The 19,416-nt window shown below is 34.9% G+C and overlaps 1 protein-coding gene across 1 annotated transcript in view; it reads right to left on the reverse strand.

Annotated features, from left to right (window-relative positions):
• Positions 1–19,416, reverse strand: part of LOC117344121 (E3 ubiquitin-protein ligase HECW2-like) — a 63,359-nt gene that overhangs the window by 27,825 nt on the left and 16,118 nt on the right. The window contains exons 5-8 of the mRNA XM_033906767.1: positions 15,198–15,282; positions 3,335–3,498; positions 2,933–3,075; positions 113–246 (exon numbers count right to left, since the gene is read on the reverse strand). Of these exons, the coding sequence (XP_033762658.1) occupies positions 113–246; positions 2,933–3,075; positions 3,335–3,498; positions 15,198–15,282 (526 nt within the window). The remainder of the gene's footprint in view (positions 1–112; positions 247–2,932; positions 3,076–3,334; positions 3,499–15,197; positions 15,283–19,416) is intronic.

Here is a 19,416-nt window from a genome sequence, read left to right on the forward strand (position 1 = left end):
TACATCAGTTATGTTTACTGTTAAGTCGATATTTTATATTTACAACTGTACAGTTTTGAAACCATTCATCTTTTGTTTCACATTTGGAGACTGACTCTATATTCTAACTTACGTTTAAGTGTAGCTGTCTTGCGTTTGGCCGTGTCACCTTCCTTCCAGGTGTCTATGCCTGCACTAAATTTCAGAATGCCACTCACACTATCTGATGGATTTCTCTTGGTCAGGTCCAAGCAAAAAGATACAGGACTGTAAAATAATCAGAACTGTATTATACAGAGATGAAAATGGAAAATCTTAATAAAGGCTGAAATTTATTTATTTAGTGGAAATAATAAATAGAATAAGCCATTTTTTGGGAGTTAAAAAGGCTAACAGATTTTCATCTCTGATTATAATAGGCCTGGTGATAGTCTCAACAACAGAAGGGTCACTACAGAATAGAGGTGGGTCTGAATGGTTGAGTGACTAGAGGTGGGCCTGACTAGGAAGGTGACCAGAGGTAGGTCCGACTTGGAGGTGACTAGAGGTAGGTCCGACTTGGAGGTGACTAGAGGTAGGTCCGACTTGGAGGGTGGCTAGAGGTGGGCCTGACTGGGAGGGTGACCAGAGGTGGGTCCGACTTGAAGGTGACTAGAGGTAGGTCTGACTTGGAGGGTGACTAGAGGTAGGTCTGACTGGGAGGGTGACTACAGGTGTGTCTGACTGGGAGTGTGACTAGAGGTGGGCCTGACTGGGAGGGTGACTAGAGGTAGGCCTGTCTAGGAAGGTGACTAGAGGTGAGTCTGACTGGGAGGGTGACTAGAGGTGGGTCTGACTGGGAGGGTGACTAGAGGTGTGTCTTACTGGGAGGGTGACTAGAGATAGGCCTGACTGGGAGGGTGACTAGAGGTGGGTCTGACTGGGAGGGTGACTAGAGGTGGATCTGATTGGGAGGGTGACTAGAGGTGGGTCTGACTGGGAGGGTGACTAGAGGTGGGTCTGACTGGGAGGGTGACTAGAGGTGGGCCTGACTGGGAGGGTGACTAGAGGTGGGTCTGACTGGGAGGGTGACTAGAGGTGGGGTCTGACTGGGAGAGTGACAGTGTCGAAAGGTGGGCCTGACTGGGAGGTGATTAGAGGTGGGTCTGACTGGGAGAGTGACTAGAGGTGGGTCTGACTGGGAGGGTGACTAGAGGTGGATCTGACTGGGAGGGTGACCAGAGGTGGGTCTGACTGGGAGGGTGACTAGAGGTGGGCCTGACTGGGAGGGTGACTAGAGGTGGGCCTGACTGGGAGGGTGACTAGAGGTGGGTCTGACTGGGAGGGTTACTAGATGTGGGTCTAACTGGAGGGTGACTAGAGGTGGGCCTGACTGGGAGGGTGACTAGAGGTGGGTCTGACTGGAAAGGTGACTAGAGGTGGGTCTGACTGGGAGGGTGACTAGAGGTGGGCCTGACTGGGAGGGTGACTAGAGGTGAGTCTGACTGGGAGGGTGACTAGAGGTGGGTCTGACTGGGAGGGTGACTAGAGGTGGGCCTGACTGGGAAGGTGACTAGAGATAGGCCTGACTGGGAGGGTGACTAGAGGTGGGTCTGACTGGGAGGGTGACTTGAGGTGGGTCTGACTGGGAGGGTGACTAGAGGTGGGTCTGACTGGGAGGGTGACTAGAGGTGGGTCTGACTGGGAGGGTGACTAGAGGTGGGCCTGACTGGGAAGGTGACTAGAGGTGGATCTGACTGGGAGGGTGACCAGAGGTGGGTCTGACTGGGAGGGTGACTAGAGGTGGGCCTGACTGGGAAGGTGACTAGAGGTGGGTCTGACTGGAAAGGTGACTAGAGGTGGGTCTGACTGGGAGGGTGACTAGAGGTGGGCCTGACTGGGAGGGTGACTAGAGGTGGGTCTGACTGGGAGGGTGAGGTGGGCCTGACTGGGAAGGTGACTAGAGATAGGCCTGACTGGGGGGTGACTAGAGGTGGGTCTGACTGGGAGGGTGACTAGAGGTGGGTCTGACTGGGAGGGTGACTAGAGGTGGGTCTGACTGGGAGGGTGACTAGAGGTGGGTCTGACTGGGAGGGTGACTAGAGGTGGGTCTGACTGGGAGGGTGACTAGAGGTGGGCCTGACTGGGAAGGTGACTAGAGGTGGGTCTGACTGGGAGGGTGACTAGAGGTGGGCCTGACTGGGAAGGTGACTAGAGGTGGGTCTGACTGGGAGGGTGACTAGAGGTAGGTCTGACTGGGAGTGTGACTAGGGGTGGGTCTGCCTGGGAGGGTGACTAGAGGCAGGTCTGACTGGGAGGATGACTAGAAGAAGGCCTGACTGGAGTGGGGTTGGGTGGGGTTGGGGTTGGGGTTGGGGGGGGGGGGGGTCATTTGATCAAATATTTTGGGGGTCAATGATAAAACACATTTGAATGACCCCTGTGACCTTAAAAATTAAAGTACATCATTCTTTCGAAAAAACATTGATCGTCTCGGCATGATACAGCCCAATTTAATGACCCTGGGTCACTGCTGAGCCAAAAACCAGATAAGCAGTGCTACAGTATTAGATTATAAGTAATTTTCTTCTATAAGAAATATAATGGGGAATCACTAGTTATACAATAGATATAACTCTTTTCCCCTCTCTCTTTTCTTAATTGAGTTTTATAACTCACTGCAGCAAGTCAGTCTGGGATCACTTTAGCTTTTAATCCTACAAACATACTTGTTCCTTTACCTCCCTACAAACAATACTTCCTTACACATGACCTGTAAAATCCCTGTAAGTATTAGTCTATTTCTCAAACAATATCATATTTATAACGAGACTTCACTTGTGACTTCCTATAAGTATTAAATGTTTTTTGCATTTCTCTAATAATAATATCTATTAAATTTTTCATATCCACATAATATGACATAATATATACTCACACATTATAGTATAGGTAAACTGTCTCTTATACTTACCTTTTACCAGACTTGTCCATCACTTTCTGTACAGTCAGTGCAGCCCGACCCAGGAAACGACTGATTGTTGGACGACTTTTGGCAAATTTGTCTTTGATTTCAAATTCCATTATATCAGTTGGATACGATTCAAATGCAAATGTCTGGAGAGAAAAGGTTAAATGGGTTACAGTGACGAGTCATTGTTACAAAATTAAAATAAAGTTCAAGTGAACCTTTCATAAAAAGAAGAACTGTATTATCATAATGATCATAAATTACCCTTTGTCTGCACGAGATACAATGTATATATTCTGAATGTTGATGACTTAACTTTTTCATTACCTGGCCTAGAAATTGTTTTTCGGGGACCGACAACACACCACAATTTGTAGTAGTGTTGACATCACGAGAGATACTCACCGCATGGGGCCAGTGTGGGTTGGTGGTGTTTGGACATATACTTGTTCGTAACTCATGATGGTGGTGGGATGTGGACGGACATAGCTTTCCTGGGTGAATTGTCATCTTGATGTAGGGGTCAGGGTTGAAAAACATTCCTTTTTTAAGATTTTTGGCTTCCACATCTGAAAGTTACATCATCAATATGTTTCATTATGTGATAAAGCTTTCGGATACTATTTGTAATTAAAGTTTTTATTCAATAACACAGAATATTCAAAATCATTTTTGTAAGTGTTGATGTTGAACTATGACAAGTGTCTACCACAGATTTCTAGGCCTAATATATATCTACCTATCTGATGTATAACATACTATATAGCATTACACTGTATTGATTTTTACAATAATTAGAAACATCATTTTTCAACTTAAATTAAAACACTCCTGCTGGACCAGACAGATTCACACAAACAGGTGTCAACATCATCGGTAACTTGTGTCCATACTTGTCTCTTTGGTCACTTGTCAGGGTGATATAATTATGTACTTGTCTGAATTGATTACTTTCAATTTTTTTTTTTAAATGCTTTTTCTTTTTTTTTTTTAACTTTCTGTGACAAGTATAAAAGTGAGATTACATTGACAACTATTGATCTGCATTGCTGGTTGTGTGATCATCTATCCCCAAAGTAAATTTAATGTAACAGGTATTTTGACTTCAATAAATTTTATTGCAAATGCAATAGGATATGGCATCAGGCAAAGCCTATATCAGCCATCTCCATATAACTTGGCTATGTAGTTATTGAACAGTCATATCTAATTAAGTCATTGTATAGCCATACCCTATATAGTTATTGTATAGTCATATCCTATAGTTATTGTATAGTCATACCCTATATAGTTATTGTATAGTCATACCCTATATAGTTATTGTATAGTCATACCCTATAGTTATTGTATAGTCATACCCTATAGTTATTGTATAGTCATACCCTATATAGTTATTGTATAGTCATACCCTATAGTTATTGTATAGTCATACCCTATATAGTTATTGTATAGTCATATCCTATAGTTATTGTATAGTCATACCCTATAGTTATTGTATAGCCATACCCTATAGTTATTGTATAGTCATACCCTATATAGTTAGTGTAGTCATACCCTATAGTTATTGTATAGTCATATACCCTATATAGTTATTGTATAGTCATATACCCTATATAGCTATTGTATAGTCATACCCTATATAGTTATTGTATAGTCATACCCTATAGTTATTGTATAGTCATACCCTATATCGTTATTGTATAGTCATATACCCTATATAGTTATTGTATAGTCATACCCTATAGTTATTGTATAGTCATATACCCTATATAGTTATTGTATAGCCATACCCTATATAGTTATTGTATAGTCATATACCCTATATAGTTATTGTATAGTCATACCCTTTATAGTTATTGTATAGTCATACCCTATATAGTTATTGTATAGTCATACCTTATATAGTTATTGTATAGTCATATACCCTATATAGTTATTGTATAGTCATATACCCTATATAGTTATTGTATAGTCATATACCCTATATAGCTATTGTATAGTCATATACCCTATATAGTTATTGTATAGTCATATACCCTATATAGCTATTGTATAGTCATATACCCTATATAGTTATTGTAGTCATACCCTATAGTTATTGTATAGTCATATACCCTATATAGCTATTGTATAGTCATATACCCTATATAGTTATTGTATAGTCATATACCCTATATAGCTATTGTATAGTCATATACCCTATATAGCTATTGTATAGTCATATACCCTATATAGCTATTGTATAGTCATACCCTATATAGTTATTGTATAGTCATACCCTATAGTTATTGTATAGTCATACCCTATAGTTATTGTATAGTCATACCCTATATAGTTATTGTATAGTCATATACCCTATATAGTTATTGTATAGTCATATACCCTATATAGCTATTGTATAGTCATATACCCTATATAGTTATTGTAGTCATACCCTATAGTTATTGTATAGTCATATACCCTATATAGTTATTGTATAGTCATATACCCTATATAGTTATTGTATAGTCATATACCCTATATAGTTATTGTATAGTCATACCCTATATAGTTATTGTATAGTCATACCCTATATAGTTATTGTATAGTCATATACCCTATATAGCTATTGTATAGTCATACCCTATATAGTTATTGTATAGTCATACCCTATATAGTTATTGTATAGTCATACCCTATATAGTTATTGTATAGTCATATACCCTATATAGTTATTGTATAGTCATACCCTATAGTTATTGTATAGTCATACCCTATATAGTTATTGTATAGTCATACCCTATAGTTATTGTAGTCATACCCTATATAGTTATTGTATAGTCATACCCTATATAGTTATTGTATAGTCATACCCTTTATAGTTATTGTATAGTCATACCCTATAGTTATTGTATAGTCATACCCTATATAGTTATTGTAGTCATACCCTATATAGTTATTGTATAGTCATACCCTATATAGTTATTGTATAGTCATACCCTATAGTTATTGTATAGTCATACCCTATATAGTTATTGTATAGTCATATACCCTATATAGTTATTGTATAGTCATACCCTATAGTTATTGTATAGTCATACCCTATATAGTTATTGTATAGTCATACCCTATATAGTTATTGTATAGTCATACCCTATATAGTTATTGTATAGTCATACCTTATATAGTTATTGTACAGCCATACCCTATAGTTATTGTATAGTCATACCCTATATAGTTATTGTATAGCCATACCCTATAGTTATTGTATAGCCATACCCTATATAGTTATTGTAGTCATACCCTATATAGTTATTGTATAGCCATACCCTATAGTTATTGTATAGTCATACCCTATAGTTATTGTACAGTCATACCCTATATAGTTATTGTATAGTCATACCTTATATAGTTATTGTAGTCATACCCTATATAGTTATTGTATAGTCATATACCCTATATAGTTATTGTACAGTCGTACCCTATATAGTTATTGTAGTCATACCCTATATAGTTATTGTATAGTCATATACCCTATATAGTTATTGTACAGTCGTACCCTATATAGTTATTGTATAGTCATACCCTATATAGTTATTGTATAGTCATACCCTATATAGTTATTGTATAGTCATACCCTTTATAGTTATTGTATAGTCATACCCTATAGTCATTGTACAGTCGTACCCTTTATAGTTATTGTATAGCCATACCCTATAGTTATTGTATAGTCATACCCTATATAGTTATTGTATAGTCATACCCTATAGTTATTGTATAGTCATACCCTTTATAGTTAATGTATAGTCATACCCTATAGTTATTGTATAGTCATACCTATATAGTTATTGTATAGTCATACCCTTTATAGTTATTGTATAGCCATACCCTATAGTTATTGTATAGTCATACCCTGTATAGTTATTGTATAGTCATACCCTTTATAGTTATTGTATAGCCATACCCTATAGTTATTGTATAGTCATACCCTATAGTCATTGTATAGTCATACCCTATATAGTTATTGTATAGTCATACCCTATAGTTATTGTATAGTCATATACCCTATATAGTTATTGTATAGTCATACCCTATAGTTATTGTATAGTCATACCTTATATAGTTATTGTATAGTCATACCCTATATACTTATTGTATAGTCATACCCTATAGTCATTGTATAGTCATACCCTATATAGTTATTGTAGTCATACCCTATAGTCATTGTATAGTCATACCCTATATAGTTATTGTATAGTCATACCCTATAGTTATTGTATAGTCATACCTTATATAGTTATTGTATAGTCATACCCTATATACTTATTGTATAGTCATACCCTATATAGTTATTGTATAGTCATACCCTATATAGTTATTGTAGTCATACCCTATAGTTATTGTATAGCCATACCCTATATAGTTATTGTATAGTCATATCCTATATAGCTATTATAGTCATAACCTATATAGTTATTGTACAGTCATACCCTATATAGTTATTGTACAGTCAAACCATATAGTTATTGTATAGTCATAACCTATAGTTATTGTATAGTCATACCCTATATAGTTATTGTAGTCATACCCTATAGTTATTGTATAGTCATACCCTATAGTTATTGTATAGCCATACCCTATATAGTTATTGTATAGCCATACCCTATATAGTTATTGTAGTCATACCCTATAGTTATTGTATAGCCATACCCTATATAGTTATTGTATAGTCATACCCTATATACTTATTGTACAGCCATACCCTATAGTTATTGTATAGCCATACCCTATATAGTTATTGTAGTCATACCCTATAGTTATTGTATAGCCATACCCTATATAGTTATTGTATAATCATACCCTATATACTTATTGTACAGCCATACCCTATATAGTTACTGTGTAGTCATACCCTATAGTTATTGTATAGTCATACCCTATATAGTTATTGTATAGTCATACCCTATAGTTATTGTATAGCCATACCCTATATAGTTATTGTATAGTCATACCCTATATAGTTATTGTATAGTCATACCCTATAGTTATTGTATAGTCATACCCTATAATTATTGTAGCCATATCCTATAGTTATTGTACAGCCATAGCCTATATAGTTATTGTAGCCATATCCTATAGTTATTGTACAGCCATACACTATATACAGCTAGTGGATAGCTATAGATCCCAACTTTTATAAATAGCTATTGTAATTTGTATATATATAGACAACAGATACATGCCACTAGATCCCTATATACACATGTTGATCACAATTATATCGGCAGCAGTAAGTGTCTTTCCTGTAGCTCTCTACTTAAGCTATATGGGAATGATAAATATAGGAGAAGTATATATACCATATATACTAGAATCCCCGACAAAATCAATACCACCACTATAAAGCACCTGGAGACTAAAATCTATATCTGAGCTGGAGTTACTATGACAGGATCTGATAACATGTTTAATTCTCCAAATTCACCAGAAAGCATCAATGTCATCATGCCCTATATCTCATTAAACAATGGAATGAATCACACAGAATGTGTATCAAAGAACTGGTACTGCTGATCGGAATGTATAAAGGCATAAAGACATGTTGGTATGTCTGGTTGATCTTATAGTGTATTATGCTTTTTTCTACACCAGACTGGTTTAGGAGACCTAAATCGAAAACCACTAAGTTCTACTGGTGATCAAAGCGAGATCTCTAAACACTTCATCCTAGATGTCACGATTTATATCATAGATTCTCAACACCCTACAAGGGTGTATTAACAATTTCTAATATAACTTTTCCTATAAAGCTGACCTCATTTTGTTCAGTAAAGACCAATCCCAAGGTTTATTTGGATATCGGTGTCAGCCAAATTCAAGGCTTCATGAAGACCTCAAGCCCTTTCTCACTTGGCAGTTTTGGAGTAAAAAGTGGAAATTATTTCCGTGGCTTTCAGTTTGTATTGGTCAGAAATTAACCACTCCTTTTTTTTTTTAATGTGTTTGATAATTCACTGTTATTTTATCTGGATATCATATCTGTTATAGTTATTGTATAGTCATACCCTATTAGTTATTGTATAGTCATACCTCTATAGTTATTGTATAGTCTACCCTCTATAGTTATTGTATAGTCATACCCTATATAGTTATTGTATAGTCATACCCTATAGTTATTGTATAGTCATACCCTATATAGTTATTGTATAGTCATACCCTTTATAGTTATTGTATAGTCATACCCTTTATAGTTATTGTATAGTCATACCCTATATAGTTATTGTATAGTCATACCCTATATAGTTATTGTATAGTCATACCCTATAGTTATTGTATAGTCATACCCTATATAGTTATTGTATAGTCATATCCTATATAGTTATTGTATAGTCATACCCTATATAGTTATTGTATAGTCATACCCTATATAGTTATTGTATAGTCATACCCTATAGTTATTGTATAGTCATATCCTATAGTTATTGTATAGTCATACCCTATAGTTATTGTATAGTCCATACCCTATAGTTATTGTATAGTCAACCTATGTTATTTTAAATATACCTTATTAGTTATTGTAGTCATAACCCTTAAATTTTTGTACTTTTCCCTAAATTTATTGTATAGTCATACCCTTTTTAGTTTTTTTTGTATAGCTACCCTATTTTGTATAGCTAAACCTATTAGTTATTGTATGCAATCCCATAGTTTTTGTATAGTCATACCCTTATGTTATTGTTAGTCTACCTATATATTTTTTGTATAGTCATACCCATATGTTATTGTTAAATCAACCCCTTTTTGTTTTTTATAGCCATACCTTAAGTTATTTATACCATACCCTTAGTTATTGTTTGTCAACCCCAAAGTTTTTATAGTCTCCCTATATAGTTATTTTACATCCCTTAGTTTTTGTAAAAGTAACCCCCATATTATTGTAGTCATACCCATATAGTTATTGTAAGTCATACCCTTTTAGTTTATTGTAAGTCATACCCTTTAATTTTTTTATATCCCCTTTTAGTTATTGATAGTAACCTCTATAGTTATTACATGCATACCCTATATAGGTTATTGTATAGTCAGACCCTATATAGGTATTGGTATAGTCATACCCTATAGTTATTGGTATAGTCATACCCATAGAGCTTTATGTAGTCATACCCTATAGTTTATTGTATAGTCATACCCTATAGTATTGTAGTACATACCCTATAGTTATTGTATAGTCCGACCCTTATAGTTATTGTATAGTCATACCCTATAGTTATTGTATAGTCATAGACCCTAATAATAGTTATTGTACTAGTCATACCTTATATAGTTATTATAGTCATAACCTAATATAGTATGTACAGTCATACCCTATAGTTATTGTATAGTCTACCATATCTAGTTATGGATAGTATAACCCATATAGTCTGTATAAGTCGTACCCTAATAGTTATTGTATAGTCATACCCTATAGTGATGTATAGTCATACTATATATTATTGCTATAGTCATACCCACATATGTTATGTACAGTCATACCTTATATAGTTATTGCATAGTCATAACCTATATAGTTATTGTACAGTCGTACCCTATATAGTTATTGTATAGTCATATACCCTATATAGTTATTGTATAGTCATACCCTATATAGTTATTGTATAGTCATACCCTATATATAGTTATTGTACAGTCATACCCCAGTTATTGTATAGCCATACCCTATAGTTATTGTATAGTCATACCCTATAGTTATTGTATAGTCATACCCTATATAGTTATTGTATAGTCATACCCTATATAGTTATTGTATAGTCATACCCTTTATAGTTATTGTAGACATACCCTATAGTTATTGTATAGCCATACCCTATATAGTTATTGTATAGTCATACCCTATAGTTATTGTATAGTCATACCCTTTATAGTTATTGTAGACATACCCTATAGTTATTGTATAGTCATACCCTATATAGTTATTGTACAGCCATACCCTATAGTTATTGTATAGTCATACCCTATAGTTATTGTATAGTCATACCCTATAGTTATTGTATAGTCATACCCTATATAGCTATTATAGTCATACCCTATAGTTATTGTATAGTCATACCCTTTATAGTTATTGTAGACATACCCTATAGTTATTGTATAGTCATACCCTATAGTTATTGTATAGTCATACCCTATAGTTATTGTATAGTCATATACCCTAAATAGTTATTGTATAGTCATACCCTATAGTTATTATAGTCATAACCTATATAGTTATTGTACAGTCATACCCTATAGTTATTGTATAGTCATACCCTATATAGTTATTGTATAGTCGTACCCCATATAGTTATTGTATAGTCGTACCCTATATAGTTATTGTATAGTCATACCCTATAGTTATTGTATAGTCATACTCTATAGTTATTGTATAGTCATACCCTATATAGTTATTGTATAGTCGTACCCTATATAGTTATTGTATAGTCATACCCTATAGTTATTGTATAGTCATACCCTATATAGCTATTATAGTCATACCCTATAGTTATTGTATAGTCATACCCTTTATAGTTATTGTATAGTCATACCCTATAGTTATTGTATAGTCATACCCTATATAGTTATTGTAGTCATACCCTATAGTTATTGTATAGTCGTACCCTATATAGTTATTGTATAGTCATACCCTATATAGTTATTGTATAGTCATACCCTATATAGTTATTGTACAGTCGTACCCTATATAGTTATTGTACAGTCATACCCTATAGTTATTGTATAGTATAGTCATACCCTATATAGTTATTGTATAGCCATACCATATAGTTATTGTATAGTATAGTCATACCCTATATAGTTATTGTATAGCCATACCCTATATAGTTATTGTACAGTCGTACCCTATATAGTTATTGTACAGTCATACCCTATATAGTTATTGTAGTCATACCCTATAGTTATTGTACAGCCATACCCTATATAGTTATTGTATAGTCATACCCTATAGTTATTGTATAGTCATACCCTATATAGTTATTGTATAGTCATACCCTATAGTTATTGTATAGTCATACCCTATAGTTATTGTATAGTCATACCCTATATAGTTATTGTATAGTCATACCCTATAGTTATTGTATAGTCATACCCTATATAGTTATTGTATAGTCATACCCTATATAGTTATTGTATAGTCATACCCTATATAGTTATTGTATAGTCATACCCTATAGTTATTGTATAGTCATACCCTATAGTTATTGTATAGTCATACCCTATATAGTTATTGTATAGTCATACCCTATATAGTTATTGTATAGTCATACCCTATAGTTATTGTATAGTCATACCCTATATAGTTATTGTAGTCATACCCTATAGTTATTGTATAGTCATACCCTATATAGTTATTGTATAGTCATACCCTATATAGTTATTGTATAGCCATACCCTATATAGTTATTGTATAGTCATACCCTATATAGCTATTATAGTCATAACCTATATAGTTATTGTACAGTCATACCCTATAGTTATTGTATAGTCATACCCTATAGGTATTGTATAGTCATACCCTATATAGTTATTGTATAGTCATACCCTATAGTTATTGTATAGTCATACCCTATATAGTTATTGTAGTCATACCCTATAGTTATTGTATAGTCATACCCTATATAGTTATTGTATAGTCATACCCTATATAGTTATTGTATAGTCATACCCTATAGTTATTGTATAGTCATACCCTATAGTTATTGTATAGTCATACCCTATATAGTTATTGTATAGTCATACCCTATAGTTATTGTATAGTCATACCCTATATAGTTATTGTATAGTCATACCCTATAGTTATTGTATAGTCATACCCTATAGTTATTGTATAGTCATACCCTATATAGTTATTGTATAGTCATACCCTATAGTTATTGTATAGTCATACCCTATATAGCTATTATAGTCATAACCTATATAGTTATTGTACAGTCATACCCTATATAGTTATTGTATAGCCATACCCTATATAGTTATTGTAGTCATACCCTATAGTTATTGTATAGCCATACCCTATATAGTTATTGTATAGTCATACCCTATATAGTTATTGTATAGTCATACCCTATATAGTTATTGTATAGTCATACCCTATAGTTATTGTATAGCCATACCCTATATAGTTATTGTATAGTCATACCCTATATAGTTATTGTATAGTCATACCCTATAGTTATTGTATAGTCATACCCTATAATTATTGTAGCCATATCCTATAGTTATTGTACAGCCATAGCCTATATAGTTATTGTAGCCATATCCTATAGTTATTGTACAGCCATACACTATATACAGCTAGTGGATAGCTATAGATCCCAACTTTTATAAATAGCTATTGTAATTTGTATATATATAGACAACAGATACATGCCACTTGATTCCTATATGCACATGTTGATCACAATTATATCGGCAGCAGTAAGTGTCTTTCCTGTAACTCTCTACTAAAGCTATATGGGAATGATAAATATAGGAGTATATATACCATATATATACTAGAATCCCCGACAAAATCAATACCAGCACTATAAAGCACCTGGAGGCTAAAATCTATATCTGAGCTGGAGTTACTATGACAGGATCTGATAACATGTTTAATTCTCCAAATTCACCAGAAAGCATCAATGTCATCATGCCCTATATCTCATTAAACAATGGAATGAATCACACAGAATGTGTATCAAAGAACTGGTACTGCTGATCGGAATGTATAAAGGCATAAAGACATGTTGGTATGTCTGGTTGATCTTATAGTGTATTATGCTTTTTTCTACACCAGACTGGTTTAGGAGACCTAAATCGAAAACCACTAAGTTCTACTGGTGATCAAAGCGAGATCTCTAAACACTTCATCCTAGATGTCACGATTTATATCATAGATTCTCAACACCCTACAAGGGTGTATTAACAATTTCTAATATAACTTTTCCTATAAAGCTGACCTCATTTTGTTCAGTAAAGACCAATCCCAAGGTTTATTTGGATATCGGTGTCGGCCAAATTCAAGGCTTCATGAAGACCTCAAGCCCTTTCTCACTTGGCAGTTTTGGAGTAAAAAGTGGAAATTATTTCCGTGGCTTTCAGTTTGTATTGGTCAGAAATTAACCACTCCTTTTTTTTTTAATGTGTTTGATAATTCACTGTTATTTTATCTGGATATCATATCTGTCAAAAGATTTCGTCTTTAAATGTACAGCTTTGGCAGCTATTGAACACCAGAAATTTCATCAGAGATTCGTATCTCATTTACTTCTGGACCTGTGTGTTTGTGTGCTCATTAAAATAGGCAGGTAGGAATAGACTGACAAGTGCTCCAGTTTCATAAAAGTTTTTCAGAATGTTTTACTAGAAAAGGATAACTAATGGTACTTAACTTTTCCACTAGGGGAAGGGGCTTATTTGAGGATAACTTTGGTACTTAACTTTACCACTAGGGGAAGGGGCTTATTTGAGGATAACTTTGGTACTTAACTATTACACAAGTGGAGGGGGCTTATTTGAGGATAACTATGGTACTTAACTTTACCACTAGGGGAGGGGGCTTATTTGAGGATAACTTTGGTACTTAACTTTTTACACCAGGGGAGAAGGCTTATTTTAGGATAACTATGGTACTTAACTTTACCACTAGGGGAGGGGGCTTATTTGAGGATAACTATGGTACTTAACTTTACCACTAGGGGAGGGGGCTTATTTGAGGATAACTTTGGTACTTAACTATTACACTAGGGGAGGGGGCTTATTTGAGGATAACTTTGGTACTTAACTTTTTACACCAGGGGAGAAGGCTTATTTTAGGATAACTATGGTAATAAACTTTTACACTAGGGGAGGGGGCCTATTTGAGGATAACAATGGTACTTAACTTTTACACTTGGGGAGCTAAAGGGGGCTTATTTGAGGATAACTATGGTACTTAACTTTACCACTAGGGGAGGGGGCTTATTTGAGGATAACTTTGGTACTTAACTTTTACACAAGTGGAGGGGGCTTATTTGAGGATAACTATGGTACTTAACTTTACCACTAGGGGAGGGGGCTTAATTGAGGATAACTTTGGTACTTAACTATTACACTAGGGGAGGGGGCTTGTTTGAGGATAACTATGGTACTTAACTTTTACACTTGGGGAGCTAAAGGGGGCTTATTTGAGGATAACTTCGGTACTTAACTTTTACACAAGGGGAGGGGGCTTGTTTGAGGATAAATGCAGTAATATTAATAACAATATCATTATTACCTGCTATGGTGAGCTTGAGTTTGTTTAGTTTAGCGACAGACTCTTCTTTGCTTTCCAGACCAGTCACTGTACCATCCTCCTCTGTCTGAAAGAAAAATTCAAGACAAAGATTAAATACAAATGTCAGTTATACTGTAAATCACTTTATATCTAGAACAGTTTTCGCAAATGGTTCCATGTACAGTTATAGTGTGGTCAGTAAATTATAGTGTGGTCAGTTAATTATAGTGTGGTCAGTAAATTATAGTCAGGTCAGTAAATTATTGTGTGGTCAGTAAATTACAGTGTGGTCAGTAAATTATTGTGTGGTCAGTAAATTATAGTGTGGTCAGTGAATTATAGAGTGGTCAGTAAATTATTGTGTGGCCAGTAAATTATAGTGTGGTCAGTAAATTATTGTGTGGTCAGTAAATTATAGTGAGTTAGTAAATTATAGTGTGGTCAGTAAATTATAGTGTGGTAGTAAATTATAGTGAGGTCAGTAAATTATTGTGTGGTCAGTAAATTATAGTGTGGTCAGTAAATTATAGAGTGGTCAGTAAATTATAGTGTGGTCAGTAAATTATTGTGTAAATTATTGTGTGGTCAGTAAATTATTGTGTGGTCAGTAAATTATAGTGTGGTCAGTAAATTATAGAGTGGTCAGTAAATTAAAGAGTGGTCAGTAAATTATAGTGTGGTCAGTAAATTATTGTGTGGTCAGTAAATTATAGTGTGGTCAGTTAATTATAGTGTGGTCAGTTAATTATAGTGTGGTCAGTAAATAATTGTATGGTCAGTAAATTATTGTGTGGTCAGTAAATGTAACCAGAGCAAATGAACTTTATAATGGGCCTGTATAACTATGTACTGTACATAAAGAGGGCACTGTTACAACACACTAATGGACCGTTGTTACTACGTACGAAGTACAGTACATTGATGAGCCATAGTTACGAAGTACCGTATATGTAAATTGATGAGCTGTTGTTACTTTGTACTGTACATTGATTGGCTGTTGTTACTATGTACTGTACATTGATGGGCCGTTGTTACTATGTACTGTACATTGATGGGCCGTTGTTACTATGTAGTGTACATTGATGGACTGTTGTTACTATGTACTGTACATTGATGGACTGTTGTTACCATGTACTGTACAGTGATGGGCTGTTGTTACTATGTACTGTACATTGATGGACTGTTGTTACTATGTACTGTACATTGATGGACTGTTGTTACTATGTACTGTACATTGATGGACTGTTGTTACTATGTACTGTACATTGATGGACTGTTGTTACTATGTACTGTACATTGATGGGTCGTTGTTACTATGTACTGTACATTGATGGGCCGTTGTTACTATGTACTGTACATTGATGGGCCGTTGTTACTATGTACTGTACATTGATGGGCTGTTGTTACTATGTACTGTACATTGATGGGCCGTTGTCACTATGTACTGTATATTGATGGACTGTTGTTACTATGTACTGTACATTGATGGACTGTTGTCACTATGTACTGTACATTGATGGGCTGTTGTTACTATGTACTGTACATTGATGGGCTGTTGTTACTATGTACTGTACATTGATGGACTGTTGTTACTATGTACTGTACATTGATTGGCCATTGTTACTATGTACTGTACATTGATGGACTGTTGTTACTATGTACTGTACACTGATGGGCCGTTGTTACTATGTACTGTACATTGATGGACTGTTGTTACTATGTACTGTACATTGATGGGCTGTCTTACTATGTACTGTACATTGATGGACTGTTGTTACTATGTACTGTACATTGATGGACCGTTGTTACTATGTACTGTACATTGATGGACTGTTGTTACTATGTACTGTACATTAATGGGCCGTTGTTACTATGTACTGTACATTGATGGACTGTTGTTACTATGTACTGTACATTGATGGGACTGTTGTCACTATGTACTGTACATTGATGGACTGTTGTTACTATGTACTGTACATTGATGGGCTGTTGTTTGGATAATTATATATATAATTTACTGTAAATGCCTGTAAATAATGCTGTAATCTTGATCAGCTACAACTGTCTGCATATGTCCAAAATCAATAAAAGTTTGCAAAGCTGCAGTATGCATATCTCGGCAATAATAGCTCGGAATATATAGGACATTTCTGGTACTTTTTCATTGATTATATTGTATTATTATAGCTGAATCTTAACTAAGAGATTATTGATGAATTGACCGACCTATCAAAAACAGGAGGCGCCTATAGAAATCCTCTTCCTTATTGGTTAACTGTATGATCCAGACAGACTATACCATAATAGACCACAGCAGTAGATTATTACTGATTACCTATTGAGGCTATTTCTTTAAAAAAAAAAAAGCCAGACAAAGTATTCAAGATGTGAATATTGGGAAGACATGAAAATGCAATATATGGCAGACCTATTATACCTAAAGGGAACTATTACCAGAGATTTGCTGCACGACATCTTCAAATATTGATCAGTGTATTCATCCTCCCCTAGACATTGGACTTGGTGTCAGGGTCACTCACTCAAGTTTTGTATATTAATCAAGGTTGTTTTACATGCTCTTTTAAATATTTCAACATGTGAAAAAATGATCCTCCACAATCGATTGATATTGCTATCATATCCAGAGTAAAAGCAACAATATAAATATTTACACAATATTGGTCATATTGATAATTAAACAAAAAAAACATTCTCACGTCTTTTTATATACAGTGGACCCTCGATAATCCGAACACCTTCGTTCCCAGTCCAAACCGTCCGGATTACGAGTTTTCCGGACTGCCGAATTTCGTGTACCAGGTCAAAAAAATTGTCTTGTAAGAGTTATCTCCCTTGATTATATACAATCCGGGACGTTTCATAAACACGTCTAATTGTCAGACTTTTTAACAATAAATATACTTATGTTTCTGATATGATTCTTTTTTGTTTTGTTTTGTAGAAAGTAAAAAATAAACTCTGTTTTTAAAAGAGCATGTAAAGTGATAGTTGTTTTATATATAGCGGGCATATGTGACCTACAAATAACACACATATGTCACGTCCCGGAGGTTCACAAACAAGTAGAAATTACAAACGTTAAATACCTTAAATAAAATACCCAGTTTTACAACTTACCGTCAGTCCATGTTTTTTTTATGATTTTTACGTTTCTATCTATTTAAAAGTACGCGACAACAGCGAGAACTACCCAAGATGTCCGATAATTATTCAAGCCGTATTCACTTAACAATGTGACGCTTAGTTTTAAAAGTATCAGACAACTATTGACTAATTTGTGTGTAATCAACCCAGTTCTTCTGATCACTGCTTAATACGTAAATGTGTATGTAATTAATAACATGCATCTTTCAATGAGTCGTCGTTTCACGTAACGTTAACGGTGTTACAAAGCCGATATCCGTGTTTACCCAATACAAGTGTTAATGATGTTAATTACCGATTATAAATTTATTACATGTATTTGAGATTGATTAATTATCGTATCACATACTGTATGTTTGTGCATAAATTCAGCAATGTACCGTTATAAAAACAAAAGCTACACATTGTAACACAGGTAAACACCCGGGGCTATGACTTTAGCGGTCGCTATGACTATGCACAGTGTCAAGCGATAGTCTGTACAGCTGTCGACACGGGTGACTTGCCCCGACATTTTTTTCTCCTCGTGGTGAAAAAATCGTCCGGATTATTGAGGGAAATTTACTAATGAAAAGTACGTTCCGTTCCCAAAATGGGCTTCCGGAATCGGAATCCGAATTTCCGGACTGGTGAGTACAAATAACGTTACGGAAATCCGTTCCCGTGCATTTCCGTCCGGACTGTGAGTTTTCCGGACTATCGGCGTCCGGATTATCGCGGGTCCACTGTAATGGGTATTTCTACCTTAAACAATCCATTTTTTATAACAAGTGTCCCAACCTACCTTTAACAAGCCATTATTTACAATAAGCATCCCTATCTCCCTTATTTACAATAAGCATCCCTATCTATCAACAATCCAATATTTATAACAAGCATCCCATATCTACCAAAATCCATTACTGATGACAAACAGTCCTTATCTACAAACAATCCATTATTTATAGCAAGTGTCGATATCTACCAACAATCTATTATTTATACAATCCATTATTCATAACATGTGTCCCAATTTACCAACCATCCATTATTTATAAAAAGTGTCCCTATCGAT

Source organism: Pecten maximus, chromosome 15 (assembly GCF_902652985.1).
Source record: "Pecten maximus chromosome 15, xPecMax1.1, whole genome shotgun sequence".
NCBI lineage: Eukaryota > Metazoa > Mollusca > Bivalvia > Pectinida > Pectinidae > Pecten > Pecten maximus.